At 36.0% G+C, this 17,870-nt stretch overlaps 1 protein-coding gene across 3 annotated transcripts in view; it reads left to right on the forward strand.

The window, feature by feature from the left end:
* LOC122533058 (angiotensin-converting enzyme) overlaps positions 1 to 17,870 on the forward strand; it is an 80,678-nt gene that overhangs the window by 1,405 nt on the left and 61,403 nt on the right. For 2 of the 3 annotated variants that reach the window (XM_043662412.1, XM_043662413.1), the window contains exons 2-10: positions 7,026 to 7,262; positions 9,446 to 9,604; positions 10,316 to 10,412; positions 13,125 to 13,268; positions 13,760 to 13,951; positions 14,171 to 14,268; positions 14,852 to 15,021; positions 15,228 to 15,352; positions 17,472 to 17,814. In XM_043662412.1, coding sequence (XP_043518347.1) covers positions 7,029 to 7,262; positions 9,446 to 9,604; positions 10,316 to 10,412; positions 13,125 to 13,268; positions 13,760 to 13,951; positions 14,171 to 14,268; positions 14,852 to 15,021; positions 15,228 to 15,352; positions 17,472 to 17,814 — 1,562 coding nt within the window. In that variant the 5' untranslated portion in view covers positions 7,026 to 7,028. Of the gene's footprint in view, positions 1 to 6,667; positions 6,687 to 7,025; positions 7,263 to 9,445; positions 9,605 to 10,315; positions 10,413 to 13,124; positions 13,269 to 13,759; positions 13,952 to 14,170; positions 14,269 to 14,851; positions 15,022 to 15,227; positions 15,353 to 17,471; positions 17,815 to 17,870 lie in introns of those variants that run through there. The other variant, XM_043662414.1, reaches the window with a different exon arrangement.

Consider the following 17,870-nt stretch of genomic DNA (forward strand, 5'->3'; position numbering starts at 1 on the left):
AAACATTTCGTGACGGTTTTTACACCTGACTCGCTGTTTTCCGATTCCCTTTCCCGTCGTAACACGTTGCTAACCTTCACCTAGAAGTGTGACGAGCCGATCGATGAAAAGGATTCAATCATTTAGCCGATCGGCCTTGCCGTCGTCGTAACGTTGCATTTTGAATAATTCTTGAGCGTGCTCACGTAATACCGGTAACACGTATCACTGTTTTCCCACGTTTCATCGGCTGTCTTGTAGTAACTCTGACAATCGCCGTCATCTGCCACATTACGAGACTATTGTCAGTTTGCATGAAAGATATACCAAGATTCGCAATCGTGCGTATATCAGAATATGTGAACGTCAGGAATAATGTTTAAAAGGATTTAGTGAAAGTGTAGTAAAACGTGATGTCGAGGAAATATCACACAGATTTACTTTCTTCGGCACAAATTGTTGGTGCAGAACGCTTATGCAATTCCACTTTAAATCCACTTTAAACGAGTTCCTCTTACTTAATCGCTCGTACGTATCTTTTCTCGGTGTATCAAGCCACGACGTGTTACGTTACTCTTGACGAGCGTGGATAATACAATTCGACAGTTCGTTCGATTTTTCCTTTGTTTTTCCTCGTTAAATCACGCGCCTTGTATTTAAATATCTTGTATTTAAATTAAGAACCTTAGGATGTCAATTAATCTTGCGATTCCTTCTTGTTGCATTAAATCATCCTCCATTTGCCTTGCTAATACATGCAAGTGATTATTAGCGAAGGGAGAAGCAAGCAGGGATAAATCGACATATACTCACTGTTAGTAGCAGGGATAAATCGACATATACTCACAGTTAGTGTATTCTCCTCCTGCGTGTCTTAAATCCTCATGTCTTTTCTCTTTGAAAATTATATTCTATCATTATTTTCAAATTTTATCAGCACTGAAGTAAGCAGACTGCGGACTTCTGTGCATTTCAAAATGCAAAAATGTACATAATGCACACTAGAAGAAAAAAATTCAAACTATAGTACTTTCCGCAATCTGCATTTTCCATCAAAGTTGTATATTGTATATACAAAAATATGAATTTGCATAAGAATTCGCGTAACAATTCTCATGATTGTATAAGTAAAATTCAAGACCAATCTAAATATATTTAGGAAAAAATTTCTATAAACTCAAACGTTTCGCGAGTTCCTATAAAAATTCGAGCTGTACAGCATCCTCTAGCTTGAAAGAAACAATGAACACGATGATTTATCAGCTGTCGACAAAAAGGCCGAAGAAACGCACGGCTGCCTCTCGTAAACGTTTTCGTACTTGAACCCAGAATTGCGGCCAGTACGTGGGACCGGTGCACCCATTATCTCTTGACAGGATTAGCATTGTCGAAGTTGCTTGTTGGGAGAGCATGAGGCGCGCTTTTAAAGTAGAAATCACCTGCGCCGCGATTGCGTTACCGCTTGTGGCGCGTGCTGGCTGACGGCATTGAAACCTGAATTCGCGTGTCCTTCTACATGTTAATTCAATTTCGCCGGTAAGGAGACCCTAGTAATTAGTTACGTGCGTCTGATACGTAATTTCCAGTTCTACGAAAAATACGCGAGATCTTGAAATGGAACTTTTCTCCAGAAAAAGGATTGATGAACTCATTTAGAATCATAGACTATACTTTTGGGAAGTTTGCAGGAATATCTGGGAGAAACGAAAATTATCGATTTTGTATTGTGATTTTCGTTGAATGTAAAGTGATCATTCACGTATTATGCAAACAGGTGGCTCATTATGTATAATAAAATGTATGCAAGAACAACAGAGCTTCACCATACTGACTCAAGGTCTGACTTACCGATAGATTCAGTCACGTATATATACAGGGTGTTTTGATATTTGTCGCGTAATCAGCTAGAAGGTAATTGAAAAAAGAATAAAGCGGAAGTGTAAAATAAAATTTTTTTAAAAAAAGTCGAATTTGAATTTGTTAAGCATAGCGAATAATTGTACCACTAACGATGAAAAATTCTCGATACTTTAAATTGTTATAACTTGTAAGGAAAAATCATAAAATAATAATAATAGTCTTATATGTAAATACAATACTTTTATTCTCGAAAATTGTAAAAATTCAAACTTCTCTAAAAACGTTAAAAAGTCCACAACTGGTCTTCAAAAATCTACAAAAAATCTTCTGAAAATTTGAGGTTTTCTCTTTACAACGACATCTTAAAACTTGCTGTAGGTCTTTTTCGTCATTTAATTAATATTAACAATAAATGGTGAGAAAGAATCCTATTGTAAGTTTTCAGAAATTATTTCTCGAAAGAGAAAATTTCAATCCTCAAGATCATCGAGGATCTAATCACGAAAAGAAATTTTTCAATGTTTTCAACGAACGTTCGGATTTTTACAATTTTTAAATTTTACGAACTTTTAAATTTCTACATAATGTAAAAACATCTTTGAAAAGAACGTTAAAGTAGAAGCTTCACGCTTTAAAATTAGACTAAATGGATCGTTATACAATTGTCTTTTACGATATTGTGACACCTTAAAAAAATCGACAATTTTTTATTGGTAGTGACACAGTCATGTTCTTCATGTATATTTGACTCATATCCGGTTGAATATGCATAATCACTGAGACACCCTGTGCACAGTTCCATCATCATCGCGAGACTGTCTTCGTAATCCTCGGTAGGGTGCGGCTGTTTACGGCTGTTTCTTGCCGATCAATGAGTTTAGTCTCTGTCAAGTCGACGTGCGTCACGCACGTTCACGATTTGTTCCTCGATCGATGAAAACAAATGCACGGCAATTGCCTTGAACAAGTGCTCGCAATGAATACTAATCACCTATTTTCCCTGCATTCTTTCCCACGGTCCGCCGTCTTATCACTTTGCCTGTAAAATTACAAATCGCAGTGGGAATTGGAAAACAGTTAACTACAGGAAGATAGTTGTCAGTAGTTAATTGCTGCGGCTTTTTACGCGTTTGTGGAAAATTTAGAGATTCATATCTTTAAATTTATCGGAGTACTTCCTTCTTCAATTACTTTATGTTAAAATACTTCTTCTTAATCACCGTACGATGTGAAAGTTAGATAAATTATATCATACTTTTCTCATATGTCCCGCGTGTACAATACACCCAATGTAGAATACTTGTCACGCTTAAACTCCATCCTAATTAAAAAGTTTCAATTTTTCTGACACGTAGATATGCAAATTTTAAACGTAAGTCTGCACGAATATTCACTCTTTGATAACACTAACGAAATTTTTAATAATACCAGTAACAGAATTTTAAAGTACACAATTACACAATTTCACTTAAATTGCAATGGATTATTGCTAAAACTGTGAGAAACTGCAATCTTTATGAGCGATCTAGAGACGACTATAGCTGAGTTGATTTCAATTCATAGCTTCTAGTTATTAATCCTTCAAAGTGAAACGGTATTAAAATTCTGAATCATCGCCCGGTTGAAAAAGGCAGAAATGACGGAAGATTGCGATTAATTGCGAGTCGAAAACCCGATTGTCGAACAATGAGTATTAAACGTGCAATTTCAACCCCGCCGCCTTCCCACGGCCGCGCGGCGTTATTAAAACTTGCAAAATTATGAATCACTGTTTCAATTAAAGGCTGATGCAGTGGTGACACAATGGCGCACATGAATTCTCAGGAAAGCACAGGTAGCATCGAAGCAGGAAACAGCATCGATGAGATTCAAAGATAATTATTTAATTAGCCACACCGGCTACGGGTGAATCATCCTGTTAAATCGAGTCATTTTTTTTTTTTTTTTTTTTACCTCTTCGGGGAATTCGACGATGTTTCATATGCAAATTATATTATTCCTTTTAAAGCAAGTCGGTAACGTTTTTTCGACTTTTTTTAATTCTGAATATTCTTTGCATTAAAGATGTTAGATGGTGTCATTGTATTGATTATTATACTTTCATGAAGCAGAGTATGAAGAATGAAAGGAAGAGTAAATTCATTCAGTAACATAATAAATACATTTATCCATTTATGTGGAATATCCAAAGTAAAGTAGGTATTTAGGCGAAATGTGCAATGACGAATCTATTAGATATTATATCCATTTTTCGTTTTTGTTTTGACGTATTGTACACTTCATAAATATTCATTGGGTTTCATTTATTTAATTGTGTTTATAAAAATATCTGCAATCTATTTATTAGTGAAGCTTCATGATTTAAATATAAGAATTTGGAGCATTAGATAAAAGAATATATTTCTATATAACAATTCTTCTCACTGTGCTTCAAACGCACCCTAATCTTATCGAAGATAATATCTATTGTTCTATCAGTTGTCTATCATCTACAAAGTTCCGATCTATCGTCCATCCATCTCAATTTTGATTAATCAATCAAAAATTGGACCACCTTTCGTCACAACTGAATCTTCACCCTAAGAAACTTTATTCCCCAGAGGCATCATTAAAATCGCTGGCGATCAATTAGTGAAGTTGCTCGACTTCAAGGTTGTCCTTTGAAAATGTGTAATTGAACTATTGGTTTGAATAGAATTAAAAAATAAATGGAAAACAGTTGTGAGATGCAAAACAGACATACTCAACTCGAAAACAATGAGACTCATTGAGAGGGGTCGTCGACGTGTACAACGGTTGTCAACGTGAGAGCTTCGAGCTTTCGCAATCCACCAGCAGGTTGGCCCTCGATTCCATAACCTTCTCGCTGACCTGTTTTCTTCCAGCAACATTCCTCTATTTCCTTCGAATTTCACCTCATTTCACGTGACTGTTACCTTTTTTTGATAGTGGTGATAAACTATCGCGGTTTCTTGAAAAACATGAGATCATCAATGAAGGTTGGTACGAAGTGAAAAATAACAGTAATATAGATGAAACAAGAAATGCATTATTATTATGCATTCACAGAAGACATCACGTCATGTAGAGCAAAAAAGCGCGGTAAAAACTCTGAATTATTTGATCCACAGATCATACAGATCAATGATTTTTCAATTGGCGTGTGCTATATTCCATCTTTTTTGAATTTTTTGCCCTCCTTTTTTTTCATACACGTGAAGTAAGAAATAGATGTTCATTGGTATCATAAAATCTTGCTACTTGCAAAAACATTATAATTTTAGTTTCAACAAACAAATTAAGCTTCGGCTTAGTCTTTGCTAAAAATATAAGTATAATTTCTCAGGTTACACTGAAAATTTTCGTAATTTTCTATATTTTTTCCCCTTGAAATTGTACGTTTTTATTTAACGTCCATTACAATTTTTCAGGAGGAAATTTTGCAGAACAACTTAATCACAACCTTTCAATGGGATTCAATTGTGACTCAAGGGGTTGATTCACCCTCTCGCGATCCACCAAGATCAGGATCATACGTCGTCGACTATCCAATTTACACTCTTAACCAACTTGCCAGAGAGGTTGACCCTCTCTTTTTTCCATCTTCCTAACATTGAATCCCACGCTTGTCCACGACTCGAGACGTCGCCGACGCGACGACGACACCGAGGTGTACACGCGGATCCCCACCTCTCGCTACGGATGACCTCCCTGTGGTTGCGTTCGAACTGCTTCGCAGGGATAAATGTACACTTGGCATCGGCCACGAGGCTTTTAGCGACGCCAGAACGAAACGGCCGCTCGTCAACAATCGTTGTCGCGTCTCATCGTGCATCGTTCACAGCCGCGAGATCCGTATGCCTGCTGCTCGATCCAAGATCGAACGGCGTCCCAACGGAGAGGCGACGCTCGATCATCGGGGGACAAAAGGACTCGTAAGTCTCTCCCTCTTTGAACTGCGTCGATCGACTCTCCACAGAAAGAATTGGAGAACGCTCGGAGGACGAAGAGGGTCTCTCGTAATGAGAGTGAAAGTGCTCGACGTGAATGGGGTAGAAATTTAGAGGGTATTCGTCGTATGGTTCGGTGAACCCGTTAATTGGATAGTTCTGCGAGTTTTTTTTTTTTTTTTTTTACTGTCGAAAAAGTGCGTGAGATTGAAGGGTTAGGTGAATGAATTAGAGTATCTTTGCTTCGGTTTCGATTGACAAATTTCTCGAGTTTCTTCGATTCGGTGGCAAAAGTGTGTGATTCTTGGAACATATTTGATATTTCCTCTGGACGATATTGGAAAAAATATTTCCATTTTCAAGAGAGCATAATGGAAGTTTCTCGAGGCTTTTATTTTCTTTTTTTTTTTTACAGAGATAGTAGTGCATCAATATCGAGTGAATGAGGTGGAGATTGTTAAATAAAAAATCCTCTCTATGAGTAAGATGCAGCGAGTTTCTCACGTGTCGATTAATCGGGCCGCGTGATCGTGCTCGAGTATCGAACGTTCAAGGTCACAGGATCGTGCGATCGTAGATGACCCACTACTCTGCATGAATAGCCTTTCATGTTGAAAGGAACTACGTAACGCGAAGACGTAACACGTGACCGTGAAGTAAACAAATGAATTGCACGTAAACGCTCCGCTCGTAATTCAGCTTGTGGCATTATTTATGAAAACAATATAATATCCAATGGTTCTCGTTAAACTGACTCACGTCCTTATTATCATTGAGCCACGGATAATTTCATTTACATTCAATGTTATCGTTCGCGATTTCTTGAAGTTTTCTAAAAATAGTAAAGGAAAAAATCCTTCGACAACAACTGCTGTGGAAAAAACATAGAGCTAAATAGTAATCATATTTTATGGAACTGAAAAACTCTATAGTTTTGTTTTCATTCTCCTAAAAACATTTCTTCGATAGTAATTATTTACTTGAAATAATGTGGAACTAAATAATGATTAAGTTCCACAAAACTGAGAGCTTTATCGAAGTTTATTATCCTCGATATTTTAACCATATTTGTCGATATTTGTCGATCTTATAATATCTATTAATAGCAACATGGTTTCAATATGATGCCATAAATACTTATTATCGATGCAATAGTGATTGATAACAGTTTACATTACAAGCAGTTTCTCATCGACAGTGCTTCTAATCTTGTTAATTATTACAATTCTTTTTCAGATAATGTTCGCTTGGATCCTTTTCGGTTTACTCTGCCTGGTCTCCGGCCAGCTAGATCTACCCCCTCTAAACGAAGATTCTCGTAACAATTTTGGGAGACGATTTCCACCCACAGAAGCGCAGTTACAAGATGTTTTAGCCAGATTAGATTTCCTTGGTACCGAAAGATGCAGTGCCAATGTGGCAGGACAGTGGGCTTACGAAACGGACGTGAACGAGTACACGCAGCTGCAGGCGGTAAATACAAATTATCCACCAGCATGTATTATAATTTGAATGACAATTTCTACGAATTCGTGGCCGAAATACCCGCATACGATAAGACTTTTTTTAGGCCTGGTGAAAGTACCGTAGAAAAAAGACGATTACACAGATTTCTTATTAGTTGACGTTTTCGTTGCTCATTAATGTCATTGACTTATGACCATGAATTCTGTTCGAGTTAATGCAGTCGACCTTGAATTTCAACCAGTCTAACAATCAGTCTCGCCATCAAACTACGGCTTAATTAAAGCAACAAACTATTTAACTCCGACACTTCAAGTTTCCACGTTTCAAGGGATATTTTATAATATAGATGAACAGGAGAACTGTTCATAGAAGAAAACTTTACGTATAAGTTATTTTAAATTGAAAAGATGGGATATATTTTAAGTGCAAAAATTGTGAAAACTCAACTATTACATATAATTTAAATTTCAAAATATTCATTTGTTTCAATCAATCGAAATTTCGTTGAAAAATGGAGTTGCCACCATTTTCAAAATAAATGGCCCAATTGTCAGACTTTAGACTAATCGTAAGCTATAATTGTAACACTCGAATTTCACAACAGTGCTAATAAAATTTCTCGAAATGTCTCGCACAAGACACGTAGCAGTAGATTCATAAAAATACTTTCGTGAGTCTGGATGTGTAATATTTAATTCTGGACAAGTGTTCGACGTTTCTCGATGGCGCTAAGACCTCGACCTGCTCTACGATTCGACTCGTGAGACCGTGGAACGTCATCGCGGTGAATCGCGATTTCGCCTCGTGTATGCAAGGTTTTCCTCGACGATGGCCGGCCTTTATTGTCTGCCGAAAGGCTAAAAACCTCCGCGGGAAATGTTCCCAACCGATTCCATTGTACCATCGGTGTGTCTCGAATGATTTCGCAATGGTACATCAGTCCGAACGAACCGAGAACGGAAATCTTCAGCCTTCAACGCGAAATTCACTAGGCAGTCGCGTGATGGTAATGATAATCGCTGGTTATCCGTGCCTCGTTTCTTCATATTATTTTTTGTTATTCTTAGAAACTTAGGGAAACTCGTCTATCGCCAGCATGCGAACTGCTGTGAGACACGTGCGTGGCATTCTTCGACGTTGCTCAATGATAATACGCCTCTATCATTAGCTTGGGGACTTTAATGCATTTGTGGGAAATTTAAGTGTTTGGAAATATACAGAATAGAATTTGTAAAATATTCAGAATCAAGTGTTTGTTTCATGCTTAGGTACAGATTTTTATGATTATAATTGAAAAGATTAGGCAAAGGTTTATTTCACTTACTAACTCTAAGCATTCATAAACTTCGAGTTATCACGTAAATTCTTACGTGAACGGATAATCAATCTTCTCTTATGCACAGACAGATGTTCAATCAGGCAATAATCAAATCTTAAATAAAGTTCGAATATCAAACTTATATGTGAGAGATTTTGGGAATTTTCTACAGAAGGGAAAAAAATTTTTATTCAGCGTTATGTATGAGTCTTAAAATATGAAGTATAAAATATAAGATGAAAATAAAAATATAATATATTTTATATCTTGCATTCTATAGATTTTTGCATCTTTTTAATTTCCCACAAACGCATGAATATTACACAGTCCAGTCGTAATTTCTCTCGAATATAAAATAAAACTCTATTTAGGTTCTATTTCTTCAGTTTCATTCGCTACGTTGATTGAAACTCCGTAGAATTTTCCTCGCTTCTCTCGATACATTTAAAGTGAAAAGGAAACGAGGCGCTCTTTTACTTTTCATTTCGAGTTCCTCCACGATATCTGAACGGCTCCCAGTGACCCATAAAGAAACCCGTGCACACTTTCTCGAGCATTTCCCTCTTATTCGTCGTCTTTCTCTATCTCTAATCCCAGGAAGGGTAAAGATAGCGACGTTTATCTCTAACAGTAAATACGGTGTTGGTTGATTTGCACTTCGTACCAGTTCCGCACGGACGATCACCTTCGAGCTGATTACTACCTTGCTTTCCGACACAAGACTTGCACATTCTGACACAAACCGCGTCTGTTAACAAATAGAAATGGATATTAAAAGAATTTACGATTAATTTAATTAAACTTACGAAAAATTATATATTGTATAATTGTAAATGATGTTCAGTGAGATAGAAATATTTTCTTTTTTCAGCTGGAAGCTCAGAGGATATACGCAGACTTTCAAAATCAGGCCTGGTTCTGGATTTCGAGGATCGACAAAGATAACATTAGGGATCCTGTGATCAGAAGACGTCTCAGATATTTATCTGTGGTTGGACCATCTGCTCTTCCACCGGATCAATTGGACAGGGTAAATAATTACTATAATACGTGTTACTGATCCTTTCAGAGCTAAATGAATCCTCTGTTGATCCTAAAAAACTGTTTTTCTTTTTTTATTAATTAGTAATTTAAAGCTAGTTTTGCTTCAAATAAACACATTCACCATTTACATAATACACACTGGAGTTATTCAATTAACACATTTACGTAGCAACTTATTAAAACACAATGTTCCATATACAAAACAAACGTAAAAGGGTTAATGAGATTATGTTACCTGATATAACTCCATTCTGTTAACTAACTTGCCACATTTGAAACACGAACACCACGCGAAAGGTAAAACAGTTTCTCTCCTGTAATCGATTCGATTAACATTAAAAGAAGGCTGGCCTGCCATTTTGCGAGGAAGGAAACCTAAGGCAATAAAACGAAAATCAAGCGAATCTATTCTATCACGCACTTTCGTTCGTCGCGTAACAAGCACGCTCAAAGAGACAGGAAGTATCTGTCGGTAACAGGCTTCATTTTCTATGATAAATGATTACGGAAACAAGACGTGACAAAAAAACAGGCTACGAGACGGTCTATCGAACGAGATGCAGGAAACAACGCCTCCTGTATCTTGCATTTTTTCTTTTCTTTCGCTTCTTAACGACACGGTCAATAAAGTTTTCTCTCTAATGCCTCTTTTCTTCTATCGTTCCTTTCTTCATGTCCTTTTCTTCCTTTCTTTCAGTACAATAGCGTGATCAACGACATGCTGGCGGTGTACAACGATGCCAGTATTTGCGCGTACAACGATCCCTTCCGGTGCGGGCTGCGGCTCTATCCAGGTAATGAATAACTAAGAATTGGATCAAGTCCAGTATATAGACTTGATTCGAGTCAAGTTCGATATCAAAGTTACGCAATTCATAGATAATGATACTAGAAAGTAAAAATACTTTTACGAATATTGTACTTATTGCACAATGTATTCATTTTAGGATTCAAACTGTTTTCGGGTCCTAGAACGGGTATCTACTCACGATATTAATCCGATATTTCATATAATTACATGTTATTAATGCTAGAGCAACTAAACTCGTTAATATTTTAATAAATTTTAGATATTCTTTCTTTACAATTGCTTAAAAGATAAGGATTTTTTCTGTCAAAATTAATATTGATTTCTGTTTAGAGACACAATGTGGAAGTCTATTTATTTTAATTATTATCGTTGAAATTATAATGATTTATAGTAAGAATATTTTGAAACCCCGATTGTTGTAGTGTTGAATATATTATTAAATTACCAAGCCAAATTTGTACCTCATGAGTATTCTATATTTCGCATGTACAACAGACAAAACGTACATTAAAAAGACACTGTAAAGAGAAAGTTTCAATTTTTAAATCCATAACAGAAAAAATATTCTTTCCTGCTGTGAAAAAAATTTGTTAAATACTTTTACACATTGTGGAAGTTAAAGTATTTTTGGCAAGAAAGTATTTTTACATTCCCATTTGTTACATGATGCGAGAACATTTCAGAAAAATATCAACGATGCATTGCAAAAATAAAATTAGCCCTGGATAATTGTTCTATAATTTTTCTTAACACAGTTTAAATATCAACAGCAAAATTTCGGATAATATATATATGTTCTCTACAAATATGCATGTTTAAGAATTCTGAATGTTTTCTTATAAATTATGAATTCCAGAATACTAGAAAATTCAGAATTCTGAACCATGTAGTTCTAAGTTAATAAATTCGTAATAATATTAATACATCTGCATTCTAAAATTTACAAATTTAAAACTATGCAACTTCGGTGTAACCTTAAGTACAATTTCGACATTAGTACCTCTGAACGCGATCTTATTCACAAGTTTCAGTTTTCTTCTAACGGAAGCGCGTGCTTAAGCCAGTAATTTTCCACGAGAAATCGTTTTCAAAAACCGATTAGAAAATCGTTTTCTATGACCAATGACCAGATCGCAAAACGCTAATGCCAATGAAATCGTCGACAAAGAACTGTTACGTATGTTTCCATGCGTGTTACGTGTACGTTATTACCAAGTGAATCTCGATCGAGTAAATGAACCGTGAAGCAAGCAGAATCGCACGATCAGACGATCGCAAACTTCCGTGTTTCTACGTTGCTGTTTGGGCGTTGATTAACTCCCGCGGCTTACGAGGCATCATTTACTATAACCAGACGCTCGAAAAACATAATACATCATGTAACGCGGGAGAAAATCGTTTTCAGATCTCGAGGAACGATCTGTGAGATCGTTTCATCTCAAATAGAAATTAATCCTGTTAATCCTCTGAAAAGAGAAACGATCTTACAGTTTACATTGAAAAATTACTCTTTCTTTTGATACGAAATCTACATAACAATGGCTTCCACGATTGATCTTCCTCATTAAAGAAATAGGGAAAATGCTCTAAGAAAACTTCACCGCGAATAATTCAGCCAAGAGAAAGAAGAAAGGAAAATTGGAGAGGAGCATCGCGAGCGAAAGACACTGCGAATTAAATCGCGATGAATTTTCATGACGTTCCTTCCGATCCCTTTAGCAACGTGTTTCAACGCAGAACGTTGAAATATTCATCATTCAATCGCGCTTTACGATTAGAGAGGCACTTTCTTGCGCGTAACAGCGGCCGTTTACGCGCACTGTGGCAATTTCGCTCGGCTGCCAGCCGTGAAAATCGTATCGTCGTTTATTTTCCACGGGTTCGGACGATTCTTGAATTCTCGGACGTTACTCGTTACTGTGACTAGTACGTTCGAAGTTTTAATTTTTGGATTTTATAAGTATTTCCAATAGTACTTGCAAGTATACTCGAATTTAGACGAGATAGTTTTGAATGTTTCGTAAGTATCTCTAAAAATAGAAACTTGAATATTGCTAGGTAGAAGTGGAATCGAATATCTCACAAGTAAATTTTTTAATTGAATTTCATAACTTTCTTTATAAGTATTTTCAAAGATACTTGCAAGTATACTTGAATCTAGACGAGAATAGTTTGGAGTGTTTTATAAGTATCTCTAAGGAAATGAAAACTTCCAAGTAAACACAGACGCTGCTGGATAGAGATTGATTCGAGTATCTCACAAGTAGATTTGAGCTTTTTTTTTTTTGACCCAAGTTTATACAAACAGGTGGAGTATGCTCCTGTTTTTCTATATTTCGCGAGTTTCAAATGTTGTCTATGCTTCAATACTGTTGTCAATACTTCTCTATTATTATATCAGTAGGAACGCGTCTGTTTCTCCATCTTTGATTTATTTACATATCGTGAATACTGCAGATTTATTTAAATTACAAGTATGCAGATTAACTTTAACGGTTGCGGCAACCAACTTTCCATGATACTTAGATCACACGTGTCGCAAGAAACCATAAAATCGAATCGATCGCACGATCAACGTGAAAGCTGCTCGAGGTGAAAATTCCTAGTTCAACAAAGGCAGGATTCTGTAAATAGAAGGACTGGTTCATCACTTCGTGGACGATAATATTTATTTCGAAATAACGTTATTTTGCAGATATATCGCAAATTATGGCAAAAAGCCGCAATTGGGACGAATTGCAATATGTTTGGGCAGAATGGAGAAGACGTAGTGGAATGAGGATCAAGGATCTCTATCAACAACTTGTTACGTTAAACAATGAAGCAGCTAGGCTAAACAGTATGTATAAAAACCAAAACTAAATTTATATCATTTGTATAATTTATATTTTATCATATTATATGTACCATTATTATTTTATGATAATATTTGATATGGCAGATTTAAACTTTAAATATAAAATTCATCTTTCTACTAAAAATTTCAACTTGAAATATGTTTATATTTCAAGATTCAAATTCAAGTTTCACTTTATATAACTTAATTACAATATTAATAATTATAATTATTACATCAACAGTTTTGTTTATTTAATAAATATTTAATATTTAATAAATTTTTTAATTTAACATTATTAAAAAATTGTGAGCACTAAAGCTTGTAGTTGAAGAAAAATATATTTAGATAATTGATAATTTATCTAATCATTTAAATTAATTAATTTAATAATTTATTAAAGTGTAATGTTACATTTACACAACATCAAACATGAAAGAATTGAAGTTAGCTAAAACAATTGGTAATTATCAAAAAAATATATCATTGTGTAGATTTTACCGATGCAGCCGAATATTGGATGTTCCCCTATGAGTCTCCTAATCTACAACAAGACATCGAGGAAGTGTGGGAAATGATACGTCCTCTTTACGAAGAGTTACACGCGTACGTTCGAAGGAAATTGAGGGATTTATATGGACCAGAGAAGATCGGCACTCATGCTCCTCTTCCAGCTCATATTCTTGGTATTGGCATGATTTTCAATTCATTTGAGACCAATGGTTCTAGTTGTGAAATATTCATTTTAATTTTTAAATGAGCATTCTGCGTTTGCACACTTTATTCTATAGTTCACATTTCAAACTAAATGATTATTTTTTTCATTGCAGTCGAAGAATTTATTAAATATCGAGTACGTTAATACTATCATTGAGATTAACATGAGATGCTCGTTTGATTAACAGGTAACATTTGGGCGCAGTCGTGGACCAACATCATCGACATCACAACACCGTATCCAGGGAAATATTACCTAGACGTGACGCAGGAAATGCAGGCACAGGTAAAAGTTACACGTTATATAATCCTTATCAGGAGAATTAACTTCGACAAGCTAATGAATTCAGTCTGGTACGGCCATTGTTTCCAAGTAGAATCGAAAGTAACCTGTTACGATTCGAAAGTGACGGCGAGGTAAATGAAGATTCAAGAGAAATACAATTCACTCACCTACTTCCATTCGGAATTCTCTGATTCCTCTTTCCTCTATTCCATCCATCGTTATGTGATTCTCAGAACTTCGAATCGCCTGTCACGCACGAAAAATATCGAATTCTCTTCTCTTCTACGAATTAAATGCTGCCGGATTTAATTTTTTATGATTTCACGGTTGGTTCTTATTTGTGCTTCGCTATATTCAATAACAATCGTTCTTATGATTTCTTGCGTTTGATCCACCTTCAAGTAGATTTTCACGCTGCGTTTCTACATGAATTTATTTCGTGATGCGAGATAAGCTTGTGCAAGAACACGTTCGTCGAAAATAATTAATCATAATCTATCAAAATAGTTGGTTCGCATATCATGGATCGTCGCATTGATAGAACGAGAGATTGAAACGAAAATTGTCTTGGTAATTCATTCAGGGTTACACGCCTATTGAGATGTTCAGGATCGCGGAAGAATTCTATCTGTCCTTGAACCTGAGCGCGATGCCGCCGGAATTCTGGGCCGGAAGTATAATCGTGGACCCTGGAGATCGGCCTTTGATTTGCCAGGCTTCCGCTTGGGACTTTTGCAATCGTTTAGACTACAGGTGAATTAATCAATATGTACACTACGGACATTTATGCAAATATTATGCATTTTCATGACAAATGATAGATAAAGATGTAAAACTCAGATGAAAGATTTCATGCAAATTCTTGCACGCATTTGCATATTAACGCTGTGAATGAATAAATGACTGTTATCTAGTTGTAAAGACCAGATCGATAAGCTAATGAATTTAATATTTTTCAGAATTAAAATGTGCACCAAGATCACAATGAAGGATTTAATCACGGTGCATCACGAGATGGCTCACATTCAATATTTCTTACGCTACAGTGGATTGCCTCGTGAATTCAGAGACGGCGCCAATCCAGGTAACTAATATACAATGATTTCTATTAATACTCGGGCAATACAATGTTCAGAGAATTATTTCTTTATATAATCTTGTTGAATTAATTGCTTTTTAATATATTGCAAGAATAAAATTATTTTCGTTGAAGGAAATAAATTTTATTTATTTTGTGCATACAGTTTTTTACAACGAGAATATATTTTATTGCTTTGTCGTAATCAATAATTAATTAATTTGTGACAATACTGCTTATAATAATTATTCTAGTTGGAAAAGCACAAATTTTATTAATCTCATGCAGTTTCTAATCGAAAAAATATTCGAATAATAAAAAAATTTTATTCATTTCATATTAAATATACATATACGAAATGTGTCAAGAGATACAGAATTAGTATGAACTTGATGTAATTTGTTCAAGCAAAAGCTATAAATAAAATAAAATAAATAAAATTTATGTTCTTATCGACTACGAGCAATTAATTTGATAAGGCTATTATAGACAAAAATGAAATAATGATTTCTCCAACCACCAGTTTGTCCGAATATCAACGAGCCACTTCTTATAAGAAACTCCCTTTCAAACTTATCGATTATTTCCTTCCTGGAGAATTGATATTACAGAAAAAGAACTTCTCGTAAACTATTAAAAAAAGAAGCGCGAATTTCTCGGCTTTCACAAAAAAAAAAAAAAAAAATCCGTCGCACACAATCGCGAAGCCACGGAGGAGATACAAGAAGGAGCATTAAGTTCTTGAACGAGAAACGACGGAGCGACACGCGATGGCATGACGGACGACACGCGGTCGTTACGTAAGCGTGGTCGGTTTCCTCGACTTCCGGTAGGCGGTTCGCGCGCGACTTTTACGTCTATTAGCTCGAAAGCGAGAGTGAGAACGATACGGTCGAGATGGATTCGCGCGAGCGAGTGGATGTGCGAGTACTCTCCAATCCGTGTACTCGCCAGATCGTTAAAATATTTTTATTATGGTATAATCGCGCTTTCACCGTTCCGCCAGTTGGTCGTTCGCCCAGTCGCCAAAGTAGATACATATATACTATGGAAATAAATCTCGAACGATGACTGCGACCTTGCCGAGTCGCCTAATGGGAGCTGGAAAGCTGGTTCGAATAACCGGACTCTTGTAGATAGATATTATGAAAAATTTGACGGTCAGGGACATTTGATATTTGAGCCAGAAGCATATTTTAGCCAGGCTGAATTTATTTCTTTATGTACGAGACTTATACGGTGTCTTGCACTAGTATGTTTCATGAGTTAAAATAAGAAGGAAATGTTGTATAAGCATAGGAAATGTTTTATCATCACCCTGCTTTATAAAAACGTGAAAGAATTTGATTTATTTTTCCATTTCGAACTGCCCTTTCCTGTTTCGAATGAAAGTTTGACGTCATGGGAAGATTAAGTTTCTCTAAATTTCGTCCCTTCAAGCATCATCGTGAAAATATTTCCAAACATGATTAAAAAAATCCTAAACACATTGCATTATGACGTATCAATAACAAAGCCGTTATTACTTTTGGGTTTCATATTTTGGTTACAAGTTTTTTCATAAAGCGTTTATGGACTTATTTTGTCATTTCTATTCGTGCAACATGCTGGTGAGGTTTGATCATTCAAACCTGGGACACTCTGCATAGCGAATGTGATTATTCTAAGCAAAGTAGAGATTGAATTTTAAAATAACCCTATCTTATTTAATATTTTTTCATACTTTTTTCACTTATAAAGATTCTTATGATATAAAACAAGTCTGATTATTCTGTGCAAAGTTCAAGATTGAATTTTAACTTATCTTATATTCTTCCTATTTTCTCAAATTTGGACAGACTCTACAAAAAATTCTTATTTTAGTTTTTATACTATGTTCAAAATATAAAAGTTTGAGAGGCGTAGCAAGTTTTATTATGACTATACACCTCTATTTTCACGACAAGATGCGATCCTAGTCACGGGACTAAGAATCTAATTACCAGTCTGCAAGGAAGTCACGATTCGATAAAAACTAACTCTTCTTTCACGCTTGAAGAGTAAAAGAGGCTAGAAGATTTACTGGTTGACAATTTACTTGTCGCTTTCCCCGATGGCTAGAGGCAATAAACGCTCATTTGTGCAGGATTTCACGAAGCTGTGGGTGAAGCCGTGGCCCTTAGCATTGGCACTCCCCGTCACCTTCAAACTCTCAGTTTGGGAAGCAAGTACATCGACGAGCCCACAGCGGATATAAATTACCTATTCTCTCTGGCGATGGATAAATTAGTGATGCTGCCGTTTAGCATCGCGATGGACAGATGGCGGTGGGACGTCTTCCGTGGTTACATCAGCAGGGAAGAGTACAACTGCCACTGGCATCGATTGATGGAACAATACGCTGGAATCAAGCCGCCTGTTCTGAGAACCGAGGATGACTTCGATCCTGGTGCCAAGTATCACATACCAGCGAATATTCCTTACATTCGGTAAGTCTTTAATTCTGCATTTCTATGGGAAGGGGAAGTTCGGCAACCGAGGAATT

This window comes from Frieseomelitta varia, unplaced genomic scaffold (assembly GCF_011392965.1).
Source record: "Frieseomelitta varia isolate USP_RPSP 00005682 unplaced genomic scaffold, Fvar_1.2 scaffold_493, whole genome shotgun sequence".
Classification (NCBI taxonomy): domain Eukaryota; kingdom Metazoa; phylum Arthropoda; class Insecta; order Hymenoptera; family Apidae; genus Frieseomelitta; species Frieseomelitta varia.